The sequence below is a fragment of the Chiloscyllium plagiosum genome, unplaced genomic scaffold (assembly GCF_037043375.1).
Source record: "Chiloscyllium plagiosum isolate Xiang-an unplaced genomic scaffold, Cpla_swu_hap1 HiC_scaffold_6, whole genome shotgun sequence".
Lineage (NCBI taxonomy): Eukaryota > Metazoa > Chordata > Chondrichthyes > Orectolobiformes > Hemiscylliidae > Chiloscyllium > Chiloscyllium plagiosum.
In genome coordinates this window covers 3,986,602-4,010,050 of record NW_028270144.1, presented here as the reverse complement: position 1 = coordinate 4,010,050, position 23,449 = coordinate 3,986,602, and the positions used below count along the sequence as shown (strand labels likewise).

General features: G+C 42.4%; 1 protein-coding gene across 3 annotated transcripts in view; it reads left to right on the top strand.

Moving 5' to 3' along the window:
• Positions 1-23,449, top strand: part of tdrd3 (tudor domain containing 3) — a 143,591-nt gene that overhangs the window by 2,959 nt on the left and 117,183 nt on the right. For all 3 annotated transcript variants that reach the window (XM_043691162.2, XM_087987866.1, XM_043691164.2), the window contains exons 2-3: positions 7,678-7,762; positions 9,041-9,106. In XM_043691162.2, the coding sequence (XP_043547097.2) occupies positions 7,678-7,762; positions 9,041-9,106 (151 nt within the window). The remainder of the gene's footprint in view (positions 1-7,677; positions 7,763-9,040; positions 9,107-23,449) is intronic.

Genomic DNA, 23,449 nt, shown 5'->3' with positions numbered 1-23,449 from the left:
CACGGCAATATGGGTGGAACTCGAATAGGAAAGGTGAAATCACAGTGCTGGAGGTATACTACAGGCCTCCCAACAGCCAACAGGAGATAGAGGAGAGAATACAGGTTGTTCGGTTTTAATGTGTTTTGTCAACACTGGTTGTGATGTGATTGACAAATTGGGAATGCTATTTTTACAGCAGGAATTTCTGAAACAAGTGTTGACTGTAACGCAATTACAGCGTCATCACTTTCAGCGCTGTTTCTAAAGCACAATCTTTCTATTTCATGGGATTGCACAAGAATGCAACTATCATGTTATCGATGAACTGACTATATTGGCAGATGTTGGGGAAAATTTAAAAACAAGATTGGTGATTTTAACTTCCCTGTATTGACTGCAATTCACTGAGCTAGGGGCTGGGATGGGGCAGAACTTGTAAGGACCATTCAGGAGGAAGTCTTGGTACAATATGTCAACAGTCCAACCAGAGAAAGGGTTATATTGGACCTGGTTTTAGCAAATGAGCCCAGCCAGCTGAGTGAAGTTTCAGTGGGAGTGCATTTCAGGAGTAGTGACCACAATACTGTGAGCTTTAATATACTTATTGGCAGGGATCTGTGGGGGAAGGTGAAGATGATGGGAAGGTAAACTACTATAATATCGGGCAGGAACTGGACAATTTTGATTTGAAACAGCTGTTTGAAGGTAAATCTACATCTGACACCTGGGAGTATTTCAAATTACAGTTAATAAGCGTTCAGGAGCGGCATGTTCTTGCGAGAATGAAGGATAGGTATGGCAAAGGATGTTATGACCTTGGTCGGAAAGAAAAACTAAGTGTACATAAGGTCTAGGAGGATGTATAAAAAGCAAGATAATATCCAAGGAAAGGGTTGTCCCACTCAAGGACAAAGGAAGGAATCTACATGGAGCCAGAAGAGGTATGTGAGGTCCTAAATGAGTACTTTGTTGGTATTCATCAAATTGAAATAATTGATGGAGGATGATCTCTGGATAAGGGAGTGTTGAGTTTCTAAGTTGCTATTAAAAAGGAAGAAGTCATGTCCAACTTAAAGTAATAAGGTAGATCCTATCTGGACCTGGAGACTTACCGATCTCAGAATATTGAGGGAAAAAAGAGAACAAATTGTTGCAGCGTGACAGACATCTTTGTATTGTCTCTGGTCACAGATGAGGTTCCAGAGCTCATAGCTAATGTTCCATTATTTAAGAAGGGCAGCAGGGATCTTCCTGGAAATGACAGGCCTGTGAGCTTTACGTCGGTGGTAGGGGAATTATTGGGAAAGATTTTCAGGCTTAAGATCTGTACGCACTTAGGAACAAATAAACTTATTCGCAATGAAGTTGTTGGTCTGTTTGCCAAGCCAGCTGATTTTTCTGAAAATGTTATACCTCCTGACTGGGTGACATCTTATTGGTGATAGCATTGCTTTGTGCAGGGGAGTTCTGCCTCACTAATTCAATCGAGTTTTTTGAGGTGATTGAGGGAAAAGCAATTTATGTTGTCTACATGGACTTCAGCAAAGCCTTTGACAAGATCCCTAATGGCAGACTGGTACAAAAGGTGAAGTCATGTGGTATCGGGGTGAGCTGGCAAGATGGATGCAGAAGAACTCGCGTAGTCATAGGAGACAGGGTATCGATGGAAGTATGCTTCTCAGAATGGAGGTCTGTGACTAGTGGTTTTAGATTACATTACATTACAGTGTGGAAACACGCCCTTCGGCCCAACAAGTCCACACCGACCCGCCGAAGCGCAACCCACCCATACCCCTACATTTTACCCCTTACCTAACACTACGGGCAATTTAGCATGGCCAATTCACCTAACCTGCACATCTTTGGACTGTGGAGGAGCACCCGGAGGAAACCGGAGCACCCGGAGGAAACCCACGCAGACACGGGGAGAACGTGCAAACTCCACACAGCCAGTCGCCTGAGGCAGGAATTGAACCCGGGTCTCAGGCGCTGTGAGGCAGCAGTGCTAACCACTGTGCCACCGTGCCGCCCAGGATCTTTCATTCTTGTCCTTTTCCATTGGCAGAAGGCCCAAGTGCAACAGATGCACCAGAACACTGGGGACCTGCAGGTTTTCCTTGAAGCCACACACCATCCTGATATGGAATTAAATCATTGTTGCTGGGTTAGAATCCTGGAACTCCAGACCCAACAGCATTGTGGGAGCCCCGACACACCAAAGACTGCATGAGTTCAAGAAGGCAAGTTACCACTTGTTCCAGAGTGAGAAATGCTGACCTCGTCAGCAATGTTGAAATCCCACGACCAAATGCTGCTCAGTGATGTCTTATGCTTCTGATTCCACATGTAGGCTGACGTCTCTCACTCTAGCTCAATCATTTGCATCGCTTCATACCAAAGAGCAAACAAGAACAATACAGCACAGGTACAGGCCTTCGACCCTTCAAATGCACTGCCACATTTTTGCCCTTCCATGTTACAACCGTCTTCACTGACAGGAGCCATCTCCTTCTATTCCCTTCCTATTCGTGTTTTCGCCCAGGTGCTTCTTGAATGCTTGTATTGTGTGTCTGCTTCCACCACCATCTCTGGCAGTACATTCTAGGAACTCACCACTCTTTGTTGAAAAACTTGCCTCACGCATGTTTTAAATATGACCCCTCACACCTTGAACCAATGTCCCCACGTAATTGACTCCTCTCCCCTGGGAAAAGCCCCATACTTTCCACTCTATCTGTGCCATTCACAATCTTATAAACTTCCGGTCAGTCTCCCCACAATCTTCTGCATTACAGTGAAAACAAACCCAGTCTATCTAACCTTTCTTCACAGATAAAATTTCACATACCAGGCAACATCCTGGTAAACCTTTTCTGTACTCTCTCCAAAACATCCACATCCTTGTGGTGGTGTGGTGACCAGAACTGTATTCAATATTCCAAGTGTAGTTAATTTAAGTTATTGAAAGCTGGAGAATAGCATGTCTATCCTTATTCTCAATGCCCCTTCCATTGCAGACAAACATACCAGAAGGCTTTTTTACTACTTCATTTAATCGGCAGTGGCACTTTCAATGATCTGTGAACCTGCACATCCAGGTCCCTCTGCCATTCGCTGTATAACTGCCATCAATATTTGATCTTCCAAAATTCATCACCTCACATTTGTCCCAATTAGACTCCATCTGCCATTTTTCTGCCCATGGCTCCAACTGACCTATATTCTGCTGTATCCTCTGACAAACCTCCTCTCTATCCACAACTCCACCAATCTTTTTAATCATCTGCAAACTAAGTAGACCAGCTGTGTTTTCCTCCAAATCATTTATGCAGATCATAAACAGAGGTCCAAGCACTGATCCCTGTGGAATACAGGGCGGCACGGTGGCACAGTGGCTAGCACTGCTGCCTCACAGCGCCAGAGACCCGGGTTCAATTCCCGCCTCAGGCGACTGACTGTGTGGAGTTTGCACGTTCTCCCCGTGTCTGCGTGGGTTTCCTCCGGGTGCTCCGGTTTCCTCCCACAGTCCAAAAGATGTGCAGGGTCAGGTGAATTGGCCATGCTAAATTGCCCGTAGTGTTAGGTAAGTGGTAAATGTAGGGGTATGGGTGGGCTTCGCTTCGGCGGGTCGGTGTGGACTTGTTGGGCCGAAGGGCCTGTTTCCACACTGTAATGTAATCTAAAATCTAATCTAAAATCTAAAATCTAAATCCTGTGGGAAGACTCTTGTTGCTGACAGCAATACATCTTGTAGATGGTACATGCTTCTGCTACCAAGTGTCACTGGTGAGTGTCCACAGACAAGTGGACAGCTTTATCCTGGATGGTCTTGAGTTTCTTAAACATTTTTGGAGCTGTCTTCATCCAGGCAAGTGGGAGTATTCTGTCACATTTGACTTTTGCTTTATGGATTTGGGCAGGCACAGGGGAAAATGGGAGATGAGTTACACACTGTAGAACTCCTTGCCTATGACCTGCTTTTGTGGTCACAGTATTTATTTGGCTGTTCCAGTTCAGTTTTAGTGAGAGGTACCCTCCATGATGTTGGTAGTGGGGTATTCAGTGATAGTCATGCCATTGAATGTCAGGGGGCAATTCTTTGTTGGAGATGATCATTGCTTGACACTTGTATGGGGTCAATATTATTTGTCACTTAACAGCCCAAGCCTAGATGCTGTTCAGGTATTGCTTATTTGGACATGGGCTGTGTCAGTATCTGAGGAGTCATGAATGGTAGCGGGCATTGTGTGAACATTTCCGCTTGTGACTTTACAAAGGAGGGCAGATCATTGATTGGGCTGAGAGCACTAAACCTGAGGAAGAATTTGGTGATGGGGGGAGAAAGAAGAATTGAGTTGTGTCGGTGCACTTCTGGATATTTAAAACAAAACCGTGAGGAAGGGGGCACTTGTGATACAGTGGCAGTATCCCTATTTCTGAGTCCTGAGTCCTGGGTTCCAGTCCTACTTGCTCCAGTGGTATATAATAGCATGTCTGAACAGGTTGATTAGAAAATAGGTAAACCTGAGAACTTGTGAAATAATACCTTGAAATTGAAATTGTTGACTTCCAGGACCATCTTCCATTGTAGTGGGTATGATTCTAACCAATAAGCAATTTTTCCCCCCTCCACCTGAGTCCCACTGCCTTCAGTTTTGTTGGGACTCCTTGCAACCACACTGTTGAATGCTGTGTTGATGTCAAGGACATTCGCTCTCACTGCACCTCTGTCATTCAGTTTGTTTGCCCATGGTTAGACCAAGGAGTTGAGTGCTGCGAGCAGAAGTCAAGCTGAGTAAAAGTGAGCAAATTATTCATTTGCCAGTGCCAGTTAATGACACTTTAGCCCCTTTTATCACTATACTGATGATCCCGAATGAACTAGTAGAAGGGGGTGGTTGACCAAATGGATTTGCCTTGGATTTTATGGACAGAACAAATCTGGACAATTTTCCACATAACAGACTAGATTTCAATGCTGCAGCTGCCTGGAACAGCTTAGCTTGTGATGTAGCCAGTAGTCTTCAGTACTTTAATTGTTATGAAGGTGTAGAGGTACTGTACATTTTTAAGAGAGTTGAAAAACTAGCAGAAGTACCTGACACAGTACAGTGTTCTGAACAAGGTAACAATCTAACATTTGGTCAACCAGCCAGAGTAGCTGGATTGCCTGGATATAAAACCAAATTTGAAATCGGCCAATCAGTTTAAATTATGCCCTAAGATACCAAGCTCCAAACAAGTTTGCATTTAGTATTTTAACAATATTAAAACCAATGAAAAGATCTGATGTTTTGGAGTATAAATATCAGACATTTTGAACAGTTACCTAGAGAGGCAAAGAGAACTGCCAAAAGACCAACAGATGTAGGCTGCTAGTAAGAACTCTGAGGGGTACCTGTCTGGAGAAGGAGTTTGCACAAAAAAAATCGACATTTGAGCTGAAGAAAATCTACAGAGGAAAATACAAAGAACAGGTTCGACAGCTGGCTGATTTTTGAAATTTGAATTTTTTGTAAATCTTAATTGGGAGTTTTATCGGACCAATATTGTCGAGGGGGAGATAAAAGATAGGTTCAGAGAAATGAGTTGTTTGTTAATTATTATCTGTTAGACTTAACAACTTTTTTTAAAAATTGTTACTTTAAATAGTGACTTTTGGGATAAGTCTTTGCCCCTCGAATTATAACAAATTACAGCATGCGGTGTATCTTTTCTGTATTGCTGGTTTAAGTTAGCAGAGGGGTTTACCCCATGACATGACAAAATATTGTAAAGGCTGCATGTGTGCTTCAGTCCGTAGGAAGACCTATAGGTGAGCTCTCATGAAAGGGAGAAAAAGGACAAAGATCAATCCTTAAGGAAAGCCAGAAGAAACAGTTTGAGCTTGAACAAAAGCTGTTGCACATGTTTCTCTTCACTATGCCAAGCCAGGGCAAGCCCATCCAACTGGATGAGGAAGAGACATTGGTATGATCGACTGTGCAGAAAGTTGGAAAGGCCAACTTACTTCACTCACACATGACTTTTTAAGTGCCTGGCCTGATATTTGCCTTGGAACATGGAAACTGATCTCAAGCGTGAAGGGTTAGGCTGAATGGGGGAAGGCTTGAACTTTACACTTGAGAAAGAAGATGCTTCAGAGATGTCATTTAAATATTAACTAAAGTTCATGCAGCTCAGCACAGATTACTAGAAAGTTGGCTAAGTAATTAACTTGAGGCATGAATGGAAATTAGTAAACATTGAAGTTATAGCATGACAATATCTTATGCATGAATGTGTTTGACAATGACTGGATGAATCTGAGGAGTATTTGCAAAAATGAGTATTGCACCCTGAGAGACAATCACACTTGCTATTTTGTTCCAAAATGAGAAAGCAATTTTTCTGTGTCTGCCTTGTACTGATGAAAAGATGAAAACAGCAACTTTTGTTGAACTGTTCAAGGTCAAAGTCGCACACGTCTGAATACTATTGCATCCCATGGCATAATAACTGACCATTAATATTTGATGATTCAGATACCAAACATCTAACTCTTAATTTGATGTATCTTGCTTCGTATCTTGTTTTGAATGCTGAGTTTGAAGGAGTTGGGATTAAATTTGAGTACTTGGTTAAACAAATGTACTGTGAGGCTTATGATTTCATTTTTTATTAGAAAAGAGATGAGATTACAGGATTAGTTAACCATAACTCATGAGAATCTAAGCTATTTAACCTCATATTTATCTGCCATGCATATGCCCACTCATTCAACCTGTCCAAATCATACCAAAAATTCTCTGCATTCTCCTCATGTTCACTCTTCCATCCAGCTTTGTGTGGTCTGCAAATTTGGTGCTAATACATTTAGTTCCCTCATTTAAATAATTAATGCATATTGTGATTAGCTGGGATCCAACAAATTGCTGGCTTAGGCTTGGAAAATGCCCCACTTATTTCTCTCCGTTGTTTCCTAACAATCTGTGGGCGGCACGGTGACACAGTGGTTAGCACTGCTGCCTCCCAGCGCCAGAGAACCAGGTTTAATTCTCACCTCAGGCGACTGTCTGTGTGGAGTTTGCACATTCTCCCAGTGTCTGCGTGGGTTTCCTCCCACAGTCCAAAAATGTGCAGGTTAGGTGAAGTGGCCATGCTAAGTTGCCCATAGTGTTAGATGCAGGGGTAAATGTAGGGGGGTGGGTTCTGCTTCGGCAGGTTGGTGTGGACTTGTTGGGCTGAAGGGCCTTTTTCCACACTGTAAGTAATCTAATCTAATCAGCCAGCTATCTATCCGTGTCAGTGCAGTATCCTCAATCCCATGTGCCTTATGTTAGCAAAGTATACATTTAACACCTCAGCCATACTTCTTACCTCAATGTGTAATTTCCTCTTTTTAATAGTCAGAGTCCTACTGCATGGATGCAGGCACTTCATCCCAAACTGGTCTGCGCTGACCAAAATGGCCGTCTACTCTAACCCCATTTCCCTGCACTTGGCCCATATCCTTCTCATCCTTCCCTATCCATATGTTTATCCAAATGGCTTTTAAATAAGTCCCGAATTCCTCTCTGTTTTGCTTTTTGTTTGAAGGCAACCTTTTATATGTTGAAACAAATTTAAAACCTCAATGAGTTGTTTGTTTTGTTTCATCAATTGAACCCATGTCAGAAATATGCTACCTGAAAGCAAGCTCTTTCTGTTTATTAGGTACCTTTCTCCAGAAGGAATTGAAGCTTGTACTACTACTACCACTAAAGTTGATGTAAAGGATATCATCCGTGTTGCTTTGAATGTAAGTGACGTAAAGGCTGATTGTCTTGTTTTGACCTCATTCGCTTACTGTGCAATTTCTGTTTCTTTTTTTATTTCAACCGTTTCTAAGTCAATTCTTCATAATATTACTTCAATTTCATCAAATGGATTTTATTTTCATAGATTTGAATTAACTGCATTAAATAATGTAATGATTTTTTAAGTGACTTGTTCCTGCTTTACTAATGGTGGCTTCTATGTTTTCGTAGCAACTTGCTTCAGGTTAGCTGGCCTGCAACTGTTTTTTCTTTTTCCCTCCTTTCTGAAATAACATTATTGTGCTTGTCACCTTCCAATTCAGTGGGGCTGTTAGAGAATCTGGAGAATTTAGGAAGAGTAGAAAATTGCAGCCAATGCATTCCATCTGTCTGCTTCTTCAGACTTCAAGGATGTAAGTAGGCAGATCCAGTAGATCGCCAGTTTCTCCAACATGGACTCATAGAATTAGACAACGCAGAGGAGGCCCATCAAGTCTACCCTGGCATATCAGCACTAATTCCACTTTTCAGTACTTGGCCCACAGCCTTGAATGTTATGACGCTTAAAAGTACTCATCCAGGTACTCTTTTAAATGTTGAGGTTTCCTATCTCAATTACCCAGTTAGTCCATGCATTCCAGATTCTCGCCACTCTCTTGATTTTTAAAAAAGCATTTTCCACAAAATCCCTTTAAACCTCCTGCCTTTAACCTTAGAATAATGCCCATTTGTTATTGACCCTTCAACTAAGGGAATAGCTGCATCCTGTACACCTGTCCATGCTGCTCATAATCCTAAACGTCAATCATGTCTCCCTCAACTATCTGACAAAACAAACCGAAGCTATCCAGCCTTTCTTTATAGCTAAAATGTTCCAATCCGGGCAGCATCCTGGCAAATCTCTTCAGCATGCCCTCCAGTGTAATCGCATCCGCCCTTGTGTGGCAACCAGAACTGCACGCACTACTCCAGCTGTGGCCTAACCGAAGTTTTGTACATGTTCAACATAACCTCCCTGCTGTCATAATCTATGCCACGACTGGTAAATGCAAAAGTTCCAAATGATGTCTTAACATCCCTGTTAATATTTCCTGCCACCTTCAGGGATCTGTGGACAAACACCACATGATACCTCTGTTTCTTTGAGCTTTCTAATGTCATTCGTTTGAGTTCATGCAGGTAATACAAGTTTTTCTTTAATGCTTGAGTTCCAGATGTAAAAGAGTATGTTGTTTGTTTTGGTATTAGTGATCTGATTTGTAACAATATTTTGTTTTCAGAGTGATTTAAGAGCCATTGGCAAGAAATTTCTTCCAAATGAAATCAATAGTGGACGAGTGGAACAGGTAGGACCAAAGAGTAGAGTTGTACCTGAGATGTGTATGTAGTTGGCTGAATTTCTGTTGCCAAGTCAACCTATTGCTTCTACAAACTTCACCTCCCCTTACTGAACGTAGCATTTTATTGCTGTGCTAGGATGCCTCAACAGTGATTGCAGTATGTGAATTTGAAAAGCATTGGTTTACGAATGGTAAGGTAGATGTCAGTGTTGTAGCTGCAAGTTCTGGAGCACACACCTTTTGGTACCATTGCCAGAATATGGCCAGGGCCTATCACTATTGCAGTATCCAGTCCCTCCAGCAACTTCATTACACTATGTGGAGTGAATCATATTGACCGAAGACTTTGATGCCACCTCATCCATTCAGCACTTCTGGCTAAAGTTTGTTATGGTTCCCTTATCTAAGTAAAGGTATATTGCCACTGGAGGTAGTCCAGAGAAGCTGCACTACATCAATCCTAGGTATAGATAGATCCCCATGATGAGGAAAGGTTAAGTATGTTCGGCTTACTCTCATTTGGAGTTTAAAAGAATGAGAGTTAAACTTTTTGAAATATCTAAGATTCTTGAGGGGCTTATTAGGATAAGCACAGAGAGGTTGTTTACCCCTGTAGGACTAGAAACTATAATCTCAGCATGGGTTTGCATTTTTAACTCTGATGAGGAGGAATTTCTTCTTTTGGAGGATAGTGAATCTATGGAATCAGCTATGATCTCATTGTGTGATGGTGCAGACTTGATGGGCTGAATGACCTGTTTCTGGTCTTTCCGGTCATATAGTCTTACAGGTCCTTTGATCTGCTTGCCCCATTCGCACTAGATAGCCACAGATAAGGGACATGGAGCTGAAGTGCAAAATGTGGAAGAGGGTTGCTTAAAAAACAGCTGCATACATTGACTCAGTGTTCCACACGAACATTGAGGCTGCAAAGAAGCATAAGTGGCTTTATAAACATGTTTTCAAGGGAACCTTGAGGAAATGAAAGGAGTTGAAGCAGAACCCTCTTCCAGAGAGTCTGAAGGCACTTGCAATACTATCCAGCCTGAAATCTAGCTGGAACTGGAACAACTGGTGTCCCTGGGAGGAATGGAATCAGTAACCACCAGTGAATGGGCCACTCGAATCATTTCTGTCTTAAAAACAGAAGGCGCAGTGAGGATTTGTGATGATTTTAAGGTCACAATCACCCCAGCCCTCGGTGCAGATCAATACTAGCTGCGGGAAAGAAATTCTCAAAAATGGATCTGTCACAGGCCTACTTGTAGATGAGGATCGCGAAGAAGTCCCAGCTACCACTGACAGTATGACACATGGAACTGTTCCGCTAGAAGCAAGTGCATTTTGACAGCACATCAATGTCGGCTTTATTCCAGAGTTGATTTGGAGATGCCGGTGTTGCATTGGGGTGCACAAAGTTTAAAAAAAATCACACAACACCAGGTTATGGTCCAACAGGTTTAATTGGAAGCACTAGCTTTTGGAGCATCGCTCCTTCATCAGGTGGTTGTGGAGCACAATTGTCAGACACAGAATTTATGGCAAAAGTTTACAGTGTGATGTAACTGAAATTATACAGTGAAAAATACCTTAATTGTTTGTTGAGGATTTTATCTGTTGGAATACTATGATAGTTTCACTTCTTTCATGTGTAAATCACAAAACTTTTTTTTAAAAAGTTGCATTCTCCGGTTAACTGTAACAATTGGTGTTAGTTAGACAACATGTTCTCTGTTCGCCCCGTGTTCTCTGTCTTTGCCATAATGTTTAGACTGACTGTAAACTAAAAAGTGAGATAAGAGTCTTGCATGAATTCATGCAGTTTTTGAACAAAGTACAATGTAACTCTGCAAGTCCAAATTCACCCCACAAACATATATGTATATGTGTGCATGTTGGTCTTTGTCTGTGTCTGTCTGTCTGTGTTGGAGGGTTGTGAGTGAGAGAGAGTGTATATGTGTGTGTACGTGAGTGTAGAGTGTCTTAAGTCTGTGAGGGGTGCGTTTGTGGGGTGAATTTGGACTTGCAGAGTTACATTGTACTTTGCTCAAAAACTGCATGAATTCATGTAAAACTCTGTTATCTCACTTTTTAGTTTACAATCAGTCTAAACATTATGGCAAAGACAGAGAACATGGGGGGGCTAACACCTTCAACATATTGTCTAACTAACACCAATTGTTACAGTTAACCTGAGAATGCAACCTTTTTTTAAAAAAAAAAGGTTTTGTGATTTATATATGAAAGAAGTGAAGCTATCATAGTATTCTAACAGATGAAAGCTTTGAAAAACAATCAAGGTATTTTTCAATGTATAATTTCAGTTACATCACACTCTAAACTTTTGCTATAAATTCTGTGTCTAACAATTGTGCTCCACTACCACCTGATGAAGGAGCGACGCTCCGAAAGCTAGTGCACTTCCAATTAAATCTGTTGGACCATAACCTGGTGTTGTGATTTTTTTTTAACCTTTTTTTTTATTCCAGAGAGCCATGGACTGGATTGCCACCTGGCCAGTGTTATCTGGATGGTTTTTTGGTTGCTGATTCCTCTGAAGAGGAGCATTTGAAAAACCAAGAAGAAACCCTTAAAAAGGTTGCAGGAACTCAACCTACTGGTAAAAAGGGAGAAATGCGGTTTTGTTTTAAAAAAGGATTTCTTGGAGTACTTGTGCGTTGTCATCAATGATGGACTACATAAGGTGCCCAAGAAGGTGGAGGCTATCATAATGCTCCTGGGCTGAAAATGTGTTGCTGGAAAAGCGCAGCAGGTCAGGCAGCATCCAGGGAACAGGAGAATCGACGTTTCGGGCATAAGCCCTTCTTCAGGAATGAGGAAAGTTTGTCCAGCAGGCTAAGATAAAAGGTAGGGAGGAGGGACTTGGGGGAGGGGCGTTGGAAATGTGATAGGTGGAAAGAGGTCAAGGTGAGGGTGATAAGTCAGACTGGGGTGGGGACGGAGGGGTCGGGAAGAAGATTGCAGGTTAGGAAGGCAGTGCTGAATTCAATGGATTTGACTGAGACAAGGTGGGGGGAGGGGAAATGAGGAAACTAGTGAAATCTGAGTTCATCCCTTGTGGTTGGAGGGTTCCTAGGCGGAAGATGAGGCGCTCTTCCTCCAACCGTCGTGTTGTTGTGGTCTGGCGATGGAGGAGTCCAAAGACCTGCATATCCTTGGTGGAGTGGGAGGGGGAATTGAAATGTTGAGCCACAGGGTGGTTGGGTTGGTTGGTCCAGGTGTCCCAGAGGTGTTCTCTGAAACGCTCCGCAAGTAGCCGGCCTGTCTCCCCAATATAGAGGAGGCCACATCGGGTGCACAGGATGCAATAGATGATGTGTGTGGAGGTGCAGGTGAATCTGTGGCGGATATGGAAGTTTCCTTTGGGGCCTTGGAGGGAGGTGAGGGGGGAGGTGTGGGCGCAAGTCTTGCACCTCCTGCGGTTGCAGGGGAAGGTGCCGGGAGCTCCTGGACCAGTAATAATAATAATCTCAACTGAGATTATCTTTGGGATTTATCAATGGCAAGTTTGTGTCTGAACGCAGTTATCAGATAAGACCCCTGCATGGCAAAAGGGCCACCATGGGAATGGACCCAGGAATGTCAGAGGCCTTACCGGGAGGTGTAGCAAGCTCTGAAATGGTCGGAAATGTTGACTCATTTTGATCCAAAGTTGCTATGGCAGTTGATAGATGCCTCCCCTTATAGGGTTGATTTTGATTTTATTGTCATTTGTACTTTGCATAAGAATACAATAAAATACTTTCATTTGTCACCAAGCTTTCATTTGTCACCAAGATACAACACCTTTTTGAATAATTAAAGGATAAGGAAAAAGTAAGATATAGTTTAAAGAAAGTCCTGAACCAGCTCATCACTATCAACAATGCCTGTGTCACCAACCCTCCAGCACCGCTTTGCTGCCACCTACACCAGACGCAACCAACATCAAAACCGCCAATCCTCAGACGCCATCTTTGCCACTGCACTGATGCTATCTGCCGCTACCTGCACTGCACCCAACCAACATCCCGCTGGGCCCACCTCATCGATATTGCACTGATGCCCTTCTGCTGTTATCACTGGACCCAACCAACCACGAAGTTGCCAGTCCTCGAGTGCCATCTTTTGCAGCTGGGCCTACCTCTGACAATGTAGTATCCACCAATTCCAGGACGTGCTTGCTTCAGAGAAGTAAGCAGGGGCTCGGCCCAGATGAGGTCTGTTGTTGGCCAACCTGAGGTCTTCACCCTTTCCTTGCTCAGGACTGCTCGAGATCCAGAGTAGGCCCACCCATGGTCCATGTCCCGGGTCCATTTTGAGACCATTCAAGGTCTGCACGCTGGGCTCTTGCCACTTCCAATGTTGTCCAAGCTCAGGACAAGGCAAATAAGTTTTTTAAAAAAGAGAGGGAAAGGAAAAGTAGTTTGAGCAGACGAGCTCCAGCACAGGGGCCTTATTCTGCTGCCATCTTGGCGCTGTTCTTGTTGAATGGAGAGGAAAGGCCTGTTGTGTTCGCATTGAGGTCACGAATGAAGACCAAAAAGTATGCCCACGTGGAAAAGGAAGTGGTGGGCATAATGTTTAGTGTTTTTAAAAAAAATGAAAATGGGTATATTTATTATGTTACTGACAAGCCACAGGCTTCCAACCTCCATTTTTGGCCACTGTATGGAATTACTGTCAATGATGGCAGCACACCTGCAGAGATGATGGGCACTGGCTCTGTCAGCTTACTCATGTGAAATCAAATGCTGACAGTTGGAGAAGCACAGCAATGTACATGTTTTGTCAATGTTACTACTACCAGGATATAAGGATGTTCCCAACTAGAACCTGATAATTATATACTATTCCCAGGAAGACAAGATACTGATGGCAGCAAGTCAGGTACAGAATGCTACCCAGAATGAGCCTGAGAAGAAAGATTTGTCATAACTACTAAGAATTATGCCCTTACCTATCCAGAAGGTGGGAGTTGTCTATATCAGACGGGTGTTTAACATAGGGAATGAGAGTTGTTATTACCCCCCCACCCCAAGGTAAGAGGAAAGGAACTGGAACAAGTGCACTCAGGGAACACTGGTTCACTTTGGAGCATCACATTTAGCAAGGTAGTCATGTTGCAGGTGAGGATTACACAGGCAGAAAAGGAATGGGTAACCACCAGACAAAGTAGAAGGCTAAGGAAGGAAGCGCAGAAGTCCCCTGTGATCAACTCCCACTGGGGATGTGGCCTTTCTGGGAAAAGCAGCATCAGCCACGTTCATGGTGTCAGGGGTGGTTCCACACAGAAGGAGAGGAAAATGAGCAGCAGGGCTATAGTGATAAGGATTTAGTGCTGAGAGGTACAGGGAGATGCTTCTGTGGTTGCAGATGTGAATCCATGATCTCTCCCCTGTTGTTAGGGTCAAGATGTTATGATGCAGCTGCAGTGCCTTCTGGAGAGAGAGGGTGAGTAGCCAGTAGTTGTGGCACACCGCCAATGACTAAGTAAACAAAGAAATGATGACTTGGAAGTTGGAAATAAATTAAAAGTGCAGGACCACAAATGTAGTAATCTCAGGATTACTCCCAGTGCCACGTGCAAGCAAAAGCAGAAATAAGAGGACAGATTAGGCGAATGCGTGACTGAAGAAATGGTGTACTAGGGTGGTGATTTATATTCTTGATGCATTGGGACCGTTGCTGGGGAAGGTAAGAACTGTACAAACCTGACAGGTTGCACCTGGGGAGAGATGGGACAACAATCCTCGCAGGAGCTTTTGCCAGTTCCACTGGTGAGATTTTAAACTAGTATGGCAGAGAGATGGAATTAAGGGTAATCCAAAGAGATTCTACAAGTGCTTTAAGAGTAAAAAAGCAACTAGAGAAAAAGTGAAGTCCTTTAAAGATCAAGGAGGTAGTTTTTGGGTTGAACCTCAGGAGGTAGGAGAGATATTAGGTGGATATTTTGTCAGTTTTTACTGTGGAGAAAGAAATAGAGGCTAGAGAACTCAGAAATAACTATTGATGTTTTGAAGCCGTTCATATTCTGGAAGAGCAAGTGTTGCAGGCCGTGGTGGGAAAAAAAATGAAGATGGGTAAATCTCTGGGATCTGGTCTTGTGTATCCCAGTACATTGTTGAAGTGAGGGAGGACATTGTGGCGTCAGTTGCAGGAGTATTTGAATCATCGATAACTACAGCGTGAGGTCTCGGATGATTAGAAAGTGGTTAATGGTGTGCCTTTGAAGAAGAGATGTACAGAGAAGCCTGAGAACCATAGACCTGTAAGTCTGACTTCATTGGTGGGTTAGTTGTTGAAGTCACCAAGAAGATTGAGGGCAAACCAGTAAGTGTTGTTTACTTGGACTTTAGTAAAGCTCTGACAAGTATCTGCTTGGTAGACTAATTAGTAACGTTAAATCATGTGGGATTCAGTGACTTGGAAATTGGATACCAAATTGGCTCAACGGCAGGAGACAGTGTACTGTAATGGTGAGAGTTGCTTTTTGGACAGGAGGCCTGCTATCAGCAGTGTTTCAGAGGGATTGGTGCTGGGTCCACTTTTATATAAAATGATTTGGATGAAATTTTGGACTGGTGAGTAGGTTTGTGGATGATAGCAAAATTGGTGGTATAGTGGACAGTGAAGAAGGTTATCTAAGATTACAAAGAGATTTTGATCAATCAGATCATTGAGCTAAGGAGTGGCAGATGGAGCTTAATTTGGGTAAATGTGAGGTATTGCATTTTGGTAAAACAAGCAAGGAGAGGACTTGTGCAATTAAAAGTAGGGCCTTGGATAGTGTTATTGAATGGAGACACTGAGGGAATTAGATACATAATTATTTGAAGTTTGTGACCCATGCAGACAGGGTAGTTAAGGCATTTAGTCTGCTTGCCTTCATTGCTCAGACCTTTTTTGAGTATAGGAATCAGAACATCATGTTAAGGTTGTTCAGGAACTTGGTGAGGTGTCTTCTGGAATGCTGTTTCCAGTTCATGTCATCCTGTTGTGGGAAGTGTTCTGCAGAAAAGATATACCATGATGTTGCCAGGAGTGGAGGGTTTGTGTTATAAGGAGAGGCTGGATAGGCTGGGACTTTTTTCACTGGAGCATAGAGGGTTAAGGGGTGACCTTTTCGAGTTTTATAAAATCATGAGGGCTCCAGATCATTTGAATGGCAGGTGTCTTTTCCTTCAAGTAGCGATTTCCAGACTAGGGGGCATATTTGTAAGGAGAGAGATTTTAAACAAGACGTGAGAGGCATTTTTTTTTTTTTTAAGTGGTTCATGTGTGAAATGAACATCCCAAAGGAAGTGTTAAATGTGGGTACAGTTACAATGTTTAAAAGACATTTGGATAAGTACGTGAATAAGAAGTGTTTGGAGGGATATGGGCCAAGCACAGGCAGGTGGGACTAGTTTATTTTGGGATTATGGTCAGCATAGACTGGTTGGACCAAAGAGTCCACTTCCGTCCTGTATGACTCAATGGGAAGCCAATTGTAGGCTCAGATGAATCCATATCAGATGAGGAAATGGGCGGTAGAACATCACTTGGTGATGTAGTCAAGGATGTGGTGGAATTGGGACTGAACATCATTAGGCAGATTGTCATTAAGTGCTGCTTGATAGCACTATTGATGACACCCTCCATCATTTATCACTGAACAAGTGAAATGATGTGTACTGATTGTCTGGATAGGGCTTATTCTGCTTATTTTGGATAGACCATTATTGGGAAATTTTCATTGTCTTTCTTATAGCTTAGCCATGCTCAAAACGCAATAACTTTTGTCCAAGAAAGTGGCTGGAGCAGATGTTTTTTCTGATACAGATGTCGATCGACAAAACCAACTTGACATTTTGTTTATGTTGCACGATTCACAATGTGCTGTTACTCCCATCACTGGTAAAACCCAACAACTGTGATACAGACGTGTTAATCCTCAACCCCAAAAGATGAGAAACGTGCATGGATCTCTTTATTTCACTTCACTTCAATGCTATTTGATATTTTAGTTGTCATTTATGTATCCAGTGGGAGTACCTAACATGCATCTTTATTCAACTTTATGAACATGCAAGCAGAAATGGGTCACAAATAGAATTTAATTGTTAAGCCATCGAGTCAGACATGTACAGCATGGAAACAGACACTTCAGTCCAACTTGTCCATGCTGACCAGATATCCCAACCCAATCTAGTCCCACCTGCCAGCACCTGGCCCATCTCCCTCCAAACCGTTCCTGTTCCTATTCATATACCCATCCAGATGCCTTTTAAATGTTGCAATTGTACTCGCCTCCACGACTTCCTCTGGCAGTTCATTCCATACACATACCACTCTCTCTCTGTGTGAAAAAGTTGCCCCATAGCTCTCTTTGAATCTTTCCCCTCTCACCTTAAACCTATGCCCTCTAGTTCTGGACTCTTTCCCCCCCCCCCGGGAAAAGACTTTGTCGAGTTATCCTATCAATACCCCTCATAATTTTGAGAACCTCTATAAGGTCACCCCTCAGCCTCCGACGCTCTAGGGAAAACAGACCCAGCCGATACAACTTTTCCCTATAGCTCAAATCCTCCAACCCTGGCAACATCCTTGCAATTCTTTTCTGAACCCTTTCAAGTTTCACAACATCTTTCTAATAGGAAGGAGACCAGAACAGCATGCAATATTCCAGCAGTGCAGCAGGTCAGTCAGCATCAAAGAAGAAGGAGAATCGACATTTCGGGTATAAGCCCTTCTTCAGGATTCTTTCTCCTTTGATGCTGCCTGACTTGCTGCGCTTTTCCAGCAACACATTTTTAAGCTCTGATCCCCAGCATCTGCAGTCTTCACTTTCTCCTAATATTCCAACAGTGGCCTAACCAATGTCCTGTACAGCCGCAACATGACGTCCCAACTCCTGTACTCAATACTCTGACGAATGAAGGAAAGCATACCAAACACCTTCACTATCCTATCTACCTGCAACTCCACTTTCAAGGAGCTATGAACCTGCACTCCAAGGTTTCTTTCTTCAGACACATTCCCAAGGACCTTACCATTAAGTGTATAAGTCCTGCTAAGATTTGCTTTCCAAAAATGCAGCACCTCACACTTACCTAAATTGCTCAAGTCTACTCCTTCATTCAAAAGAATCGGCTGATCTGATAGAAATCGAAATCTGCATTCCCTCCTACCCCTGAAAACCTTGCACCCTCCAATTTCACAAAGGTCTTCTCGAGTTCTGCTCTCAACCCCTGTAATCAAGAGCTCTTTTTGAAATGGTGGTGGAAACAGAGATCCAAGAACTGTCAGAGGAAAGATAAATGCCTAATCTTCATTTTAAGTGGGAAACCCTTAATTTTTAAATAGTGACACTAGTTCTAGATTCTCCCATAAAAAGAATTGTCATTATGCCTTCACCTGTCCTGAGGATTCCATTTGTTTAAATCAACACTAAAGCAACATTTTCTCATAACCTTCTTGTTCCAGGTAATTTGCTGGTAAACCTACTCTTTACTGCTCCCAATGCATTTATACTGTCCCTTAAAAATGTGACAGTTCTCTGGACATTGGTCTCACAGTGCCCTGTATAAGTAAAGAATAATCTCAATCTGTAATCAATTCCTTTGCAACACGTAACAACTCTATGTTGGTTTTTCGAATTATCTGCTATACCTGCATAGCAACCTATGTGATTCACCCAGATCCCTCCATAGCTCAGTTCTGCAATCTTTCACCATTTAACAACTATGCTTTTTTCTTATACTGCTTGCTAAAATGGACAACTTGACATTTTTCCTCATTCTACTCCATATACTGTATTTTTGCATATTCACTGAATCTAGTTAGATATTTTTGTAGCTTTCTAGTCTTCACAATTTAGTTTTCTACCTACATTTGTGTTGTCAGCAAATTTAGCAACCCTTCCTGTGTCTTAGTCTAAATCTTTCTGTCTTAACAATCTGAAAAAAAAATTAAGCAGAGGTGAGGGCTGCAGATGCTGGAGATCAGAGTCAAGAGTGTGGTGCTGGAAAAGCACAGCAGGTCAGGCAGAATCCGAGGAGGAAAATCAACATTTCGGGCAAAAGCCCTTGTTAATTTTTTATTTCTATGATTATTGATTCTAAAACTGTACTCTTTACTGTAATTAAATGAACCAACTTCTAATTGCCAGGACTGTCCTTACATCATTTTTAAAGAAGTGGCACATTTGTCCTTTCCAATCTTCTTGCTCTTCTCCCATATTGAGGGAAGATTTGAAGATTCTGCCAAACCATTCTTCCACATTCAACCCCCACTTCCTTTAGGAACCTGGAATACAAGTTATCTGGATCCAGTGACTTTTCTGTTTTAGGAATAGCCAACTTTTCCAAACTATCTTTTTTTTTTTCAATTTTCACTTGACCATTGTCTCTGCTGCTTCTGTTTTTATAGAAATCTCAGATTTGTCTTCCCTTTTCAACACCGATACTCCAAGTATTCAAATCTTAGTCTGCAAAGCAAAGCCTATATCATCCTTTTTCTTTAATAGAACTGGCTCTACCTTTTATGAAGATATTGGTGGATTTGGTGCAGGCTGACTTTGTCACAGATCATTTACAATTGCAAAAGGAACTAGAGTTAAATGGCCTACTCTTATTCATACGTTATGCTGTTTTCACTTAGAAGTGTCCTCATAACTAATTACTCATCTCTGATATGTCATCTTGAGAACCTCTTTTGATGTTTCTGCCATATCTTTGTACCTCAAAAATATTACATAATGCTGGACAATTCTCATTTGCACCTAACTGTCAAATCCAGTGACTTGGCTGTATTCAAATTACCTGTTAACTTCATATTCTATCGGCATATTTTGAAGTTGAGGTTCCATATTTTCAAGCTTTATCAACTTATTCTCCCTTTTTTTTATAAAGGTTGTCAATATGAACCCCTGTGTATTGACACAAAGGTTGAAGGAGTATGGAGGCTGCAGAAGGACTTGAACAGGCTAGAAGTGTGGGCAAAAAACTAGCAGATGGAATACAATGGTAGAGTGAGAGGATATGCACTTTAGTAGGAAGAATATGGGCGTGACTATTTTTTAAGCAAGTAAAGGCTTTGGAAATCTAGGTCACAAGGGACTTTGGAGTCCTAGTTCAGGATTGAGTGGGGATACATGGGTGTTTTTCTGCTTGGAGATCAGTGGCTAGCGATGGCCTCAGGAATCAGTGTTGGGAGCACTATCGTTTACAAATTACGTAGATGATTTGGAGTTGGGGACTAAGTGTAGTCTGTCAAAGTTTGCAGGTGAAAGGAAGATGAGTGGTAGAGCAAAGTGTGCAGAGAACACCAAGTCCACAAATGGATATAGATGGGCTAAATGTGAAGGCAAGGGTCTGGCAGATGGAGTACAATGTTGGTAAGTGTGAGGTTATCAATTTTGGTAGGACTAACAGCAAAATGGACTATTATTTAAATAGTGAAAAATTGAAGTATGCTGCTCTGAAGAGGGACATATGTGTACTTGTGCATGAATCACAAAAAGTTGGTTTGCAGGTACAGCAGATAATTAAGAAGGCAATTGGAATATTGTCTTTCATTGCTAGAGAGATGGAGTTTAAAAACAGGGAGGTTATGTTATAGGGTGCTGGTGAGGCCATACCTGTAGTACTGTGTACAGTTTTGGTCTCCTTGAGAAAGTTGTACTGGCACTGAAAGGGGTGCAGTGGTGGTTCACTAGGTTTTCAGATTTGAAAGCGTTGGCTTATGAAGAGAGAATGGGTAGACTGGCCATATTTGTTAGAATTTAGAAAAATGAGGGGGCATCTTAATGGAAACATTTAAATTATGGAGGGAATAAATAAGGGGGAGCAGATTTAGGACTGAACTGAGAAAGAATTTCTTCTCCCAAATGGTTGTGAATCTGTGGAATTCCCTGCTCAGTGAAGCAGTTGAGGCTCAGAAACAGTAATTGCTAGAAAAGTTTAACAGGTCGAGCAGCAACTGTGGGAAGAAATCAGTTAACTTTTGGGTCCTGTGACCCTTCGATCAGTTCTGAGGAATTTTACAGCATCTGCAGTTCTTTTCATTTTTATTTAAGTAGTTGAGGCTACCTTGTTGGATATTTTTTAAGGCAAAGATGGAGTTTTGAACAGCATAGGAATTAAACATTATGGTGAGCAGGGTGGGTAAGTAGCGTTGAGTCCATGAAAAAGATCAACCATGATCTTACTGAATGGTGAAGCAAGCTCAAGGGACCAGATGGCCTACTCTTCCTACTTAGGTTTGTCTTGATTCTCTTCCGGTTAACATGTGGGTTCATTTGGCAGTTAGGAAGGAAAATTAAAAATCTCAACGCCAGCTTTCGGAGCGAAGCTAGTGTGCTTCCAGTTAAACCTGTTGGACTCTAACCTGGTGTTGTGATTTTTAAGAGAAAGTGAGGGCTGCAGATGCTGGAGATCAGAGCTGAAAATATGTTGCTGGAAAAGCGCAACAGGTCAGGCAGCATCCAAGGGCTTATGCCCGAAACGTCGATTCTCCTGTTCCTTGGATGCTATCTGACCTGCTGCGCTTTTCCAGCAACACCTTTTCAGCTTGTGTGATTTTTAACTTTGTACACCCCAGTCCAACACCAGCATCTCCAAATCAGGAAGGAATATGTTTTCTTACCACCAGAGGGTGCTATAACATGCAGTATGCCCAGTCGTGAGGCTATTTTGAGCCACTGAAGTATTCTGGACTGATGGAAGATAAACTGGACCTCTGAAAAGGCTAATTAATTTAGCAGTAATATTCCATTTGACAAAGCAAAACATCTCAAAGGGTGGGGTCCTTTTCCTTAGATGATAGGGAAGTAGTATCTTTGAATATTTTGAAGACAGAGGTTAATAGAATTTTGGAATGATGGAAATTTTGTCATTAAACAGAACGTGGAGTGATCAGATCAGCTATGATGGTGGTGAACGATGGAGCAGGCTCAAGCGGATGAGTGGCCTGTTTCTGTTCCTAATTCTTATCCTAGTTAAATGTGTGGAACTGCCATCCAGCTTCGAGGTAAAGGGATGGCTGGAAAATGGAAGCCTTCAAAAATGAGATAATGAGAAACCAGAGACAGTATATTCCTGTTCGGGTGAAAGGAAAGGCTGGTAGGTGTAGGGAAAGTTGGATGACTTGAGAAATTGAGGTTTTGGTTAAGAAAAGGAAGGAAGCATATGTCAAGTAGAGACAGGAGCAATCTAATGAATCCTTGGAGTATAAAGGCAGTAGGAGTATACTTAAGAGAAATCAGGAAGGCAAAAAGGGGACATAGCTTTGGCAAAAAGGCTTAAGTAGAATCTAATAGGATTTTATAAATACTTCAAGGACAAAAGGGTAACTAGGGAGAGAATGGGATCCCTCAAAGATCAACAAGGCAGCCAATGTGTGGAGCTGCAGGAGATGGGGGAGATACGAAACGAGTATTTTAAATTGGCGTTTACTGTGGAGAAGGCATGGAAGATACAGAATGTTGGGAAGTAGATGGTGACTTCTTGAAAATGTCCATATTACAGGAGGAGGAGATACTGAATGTCTTGAAATGCAAAAGTAGATAAATCCCCAGGACCTGATCAGGTGTATCCCAGAACTCCGTGGGAAGCTAGGGAACTGATTGCTGGGCCCCCTGCTGAGATAATTGTATCATTGATAGTCATAGGTGAGGTGCCAGAAGACTGGAAGTTGGCTCACGTGGTGCCACTATTTAAGGAAGGTGGTAAGGAAAAGTCAGGGAACTTGTAGAACGGTGAGCCTGACATCGATGGTGGGCAAATTGTTGTAGGGAATCCTGTGGTGCAATTCTGGTCTCCTTCCTATTGGAAGGATGCTGTGAAACCTGAAAGGGTTCAGAGAAGATTTACAAGGATATTGCCGGGGTTGGAGGATTTGAGCTATAGAAAGAGGGCTGAGTCGGCTGGAGCTGTTTTCCCTGAAGTATCAGAGCTTGAGGAGTGAACATCTCGAGGTTTATAAAATCATGAGGGGCATGGATAGGATAAGTAGCCAAGGTCTTTTCCCTGAGGTGGGAGAATCCAGAACTAGAGGGCATAGGTTTAGGGTGTGAGGGGAAAGCTATTAAAGGGATCCAAGGGGCCACTTTTTCACACAGATGGTGTGTGTATGGAATGAGCTGCCAGAGGAAGTAGTGGAGTCTGGTACAATTATGGCATTTAAAAAGGTATCTGGATGGGTATGTGAATAGCAAGGAATAAGAGGGATATGGTCCAAGTGCTGGCAAATGGGACTAGATTAGGTTGGGATATCCGGTTGGCATGGGCAAGGTGGACCGAAGCATCTATTTCCATGCTGTATATGTCTGCAGCTCTATGACTGTAAGTGTCCTTTGAAAATTGA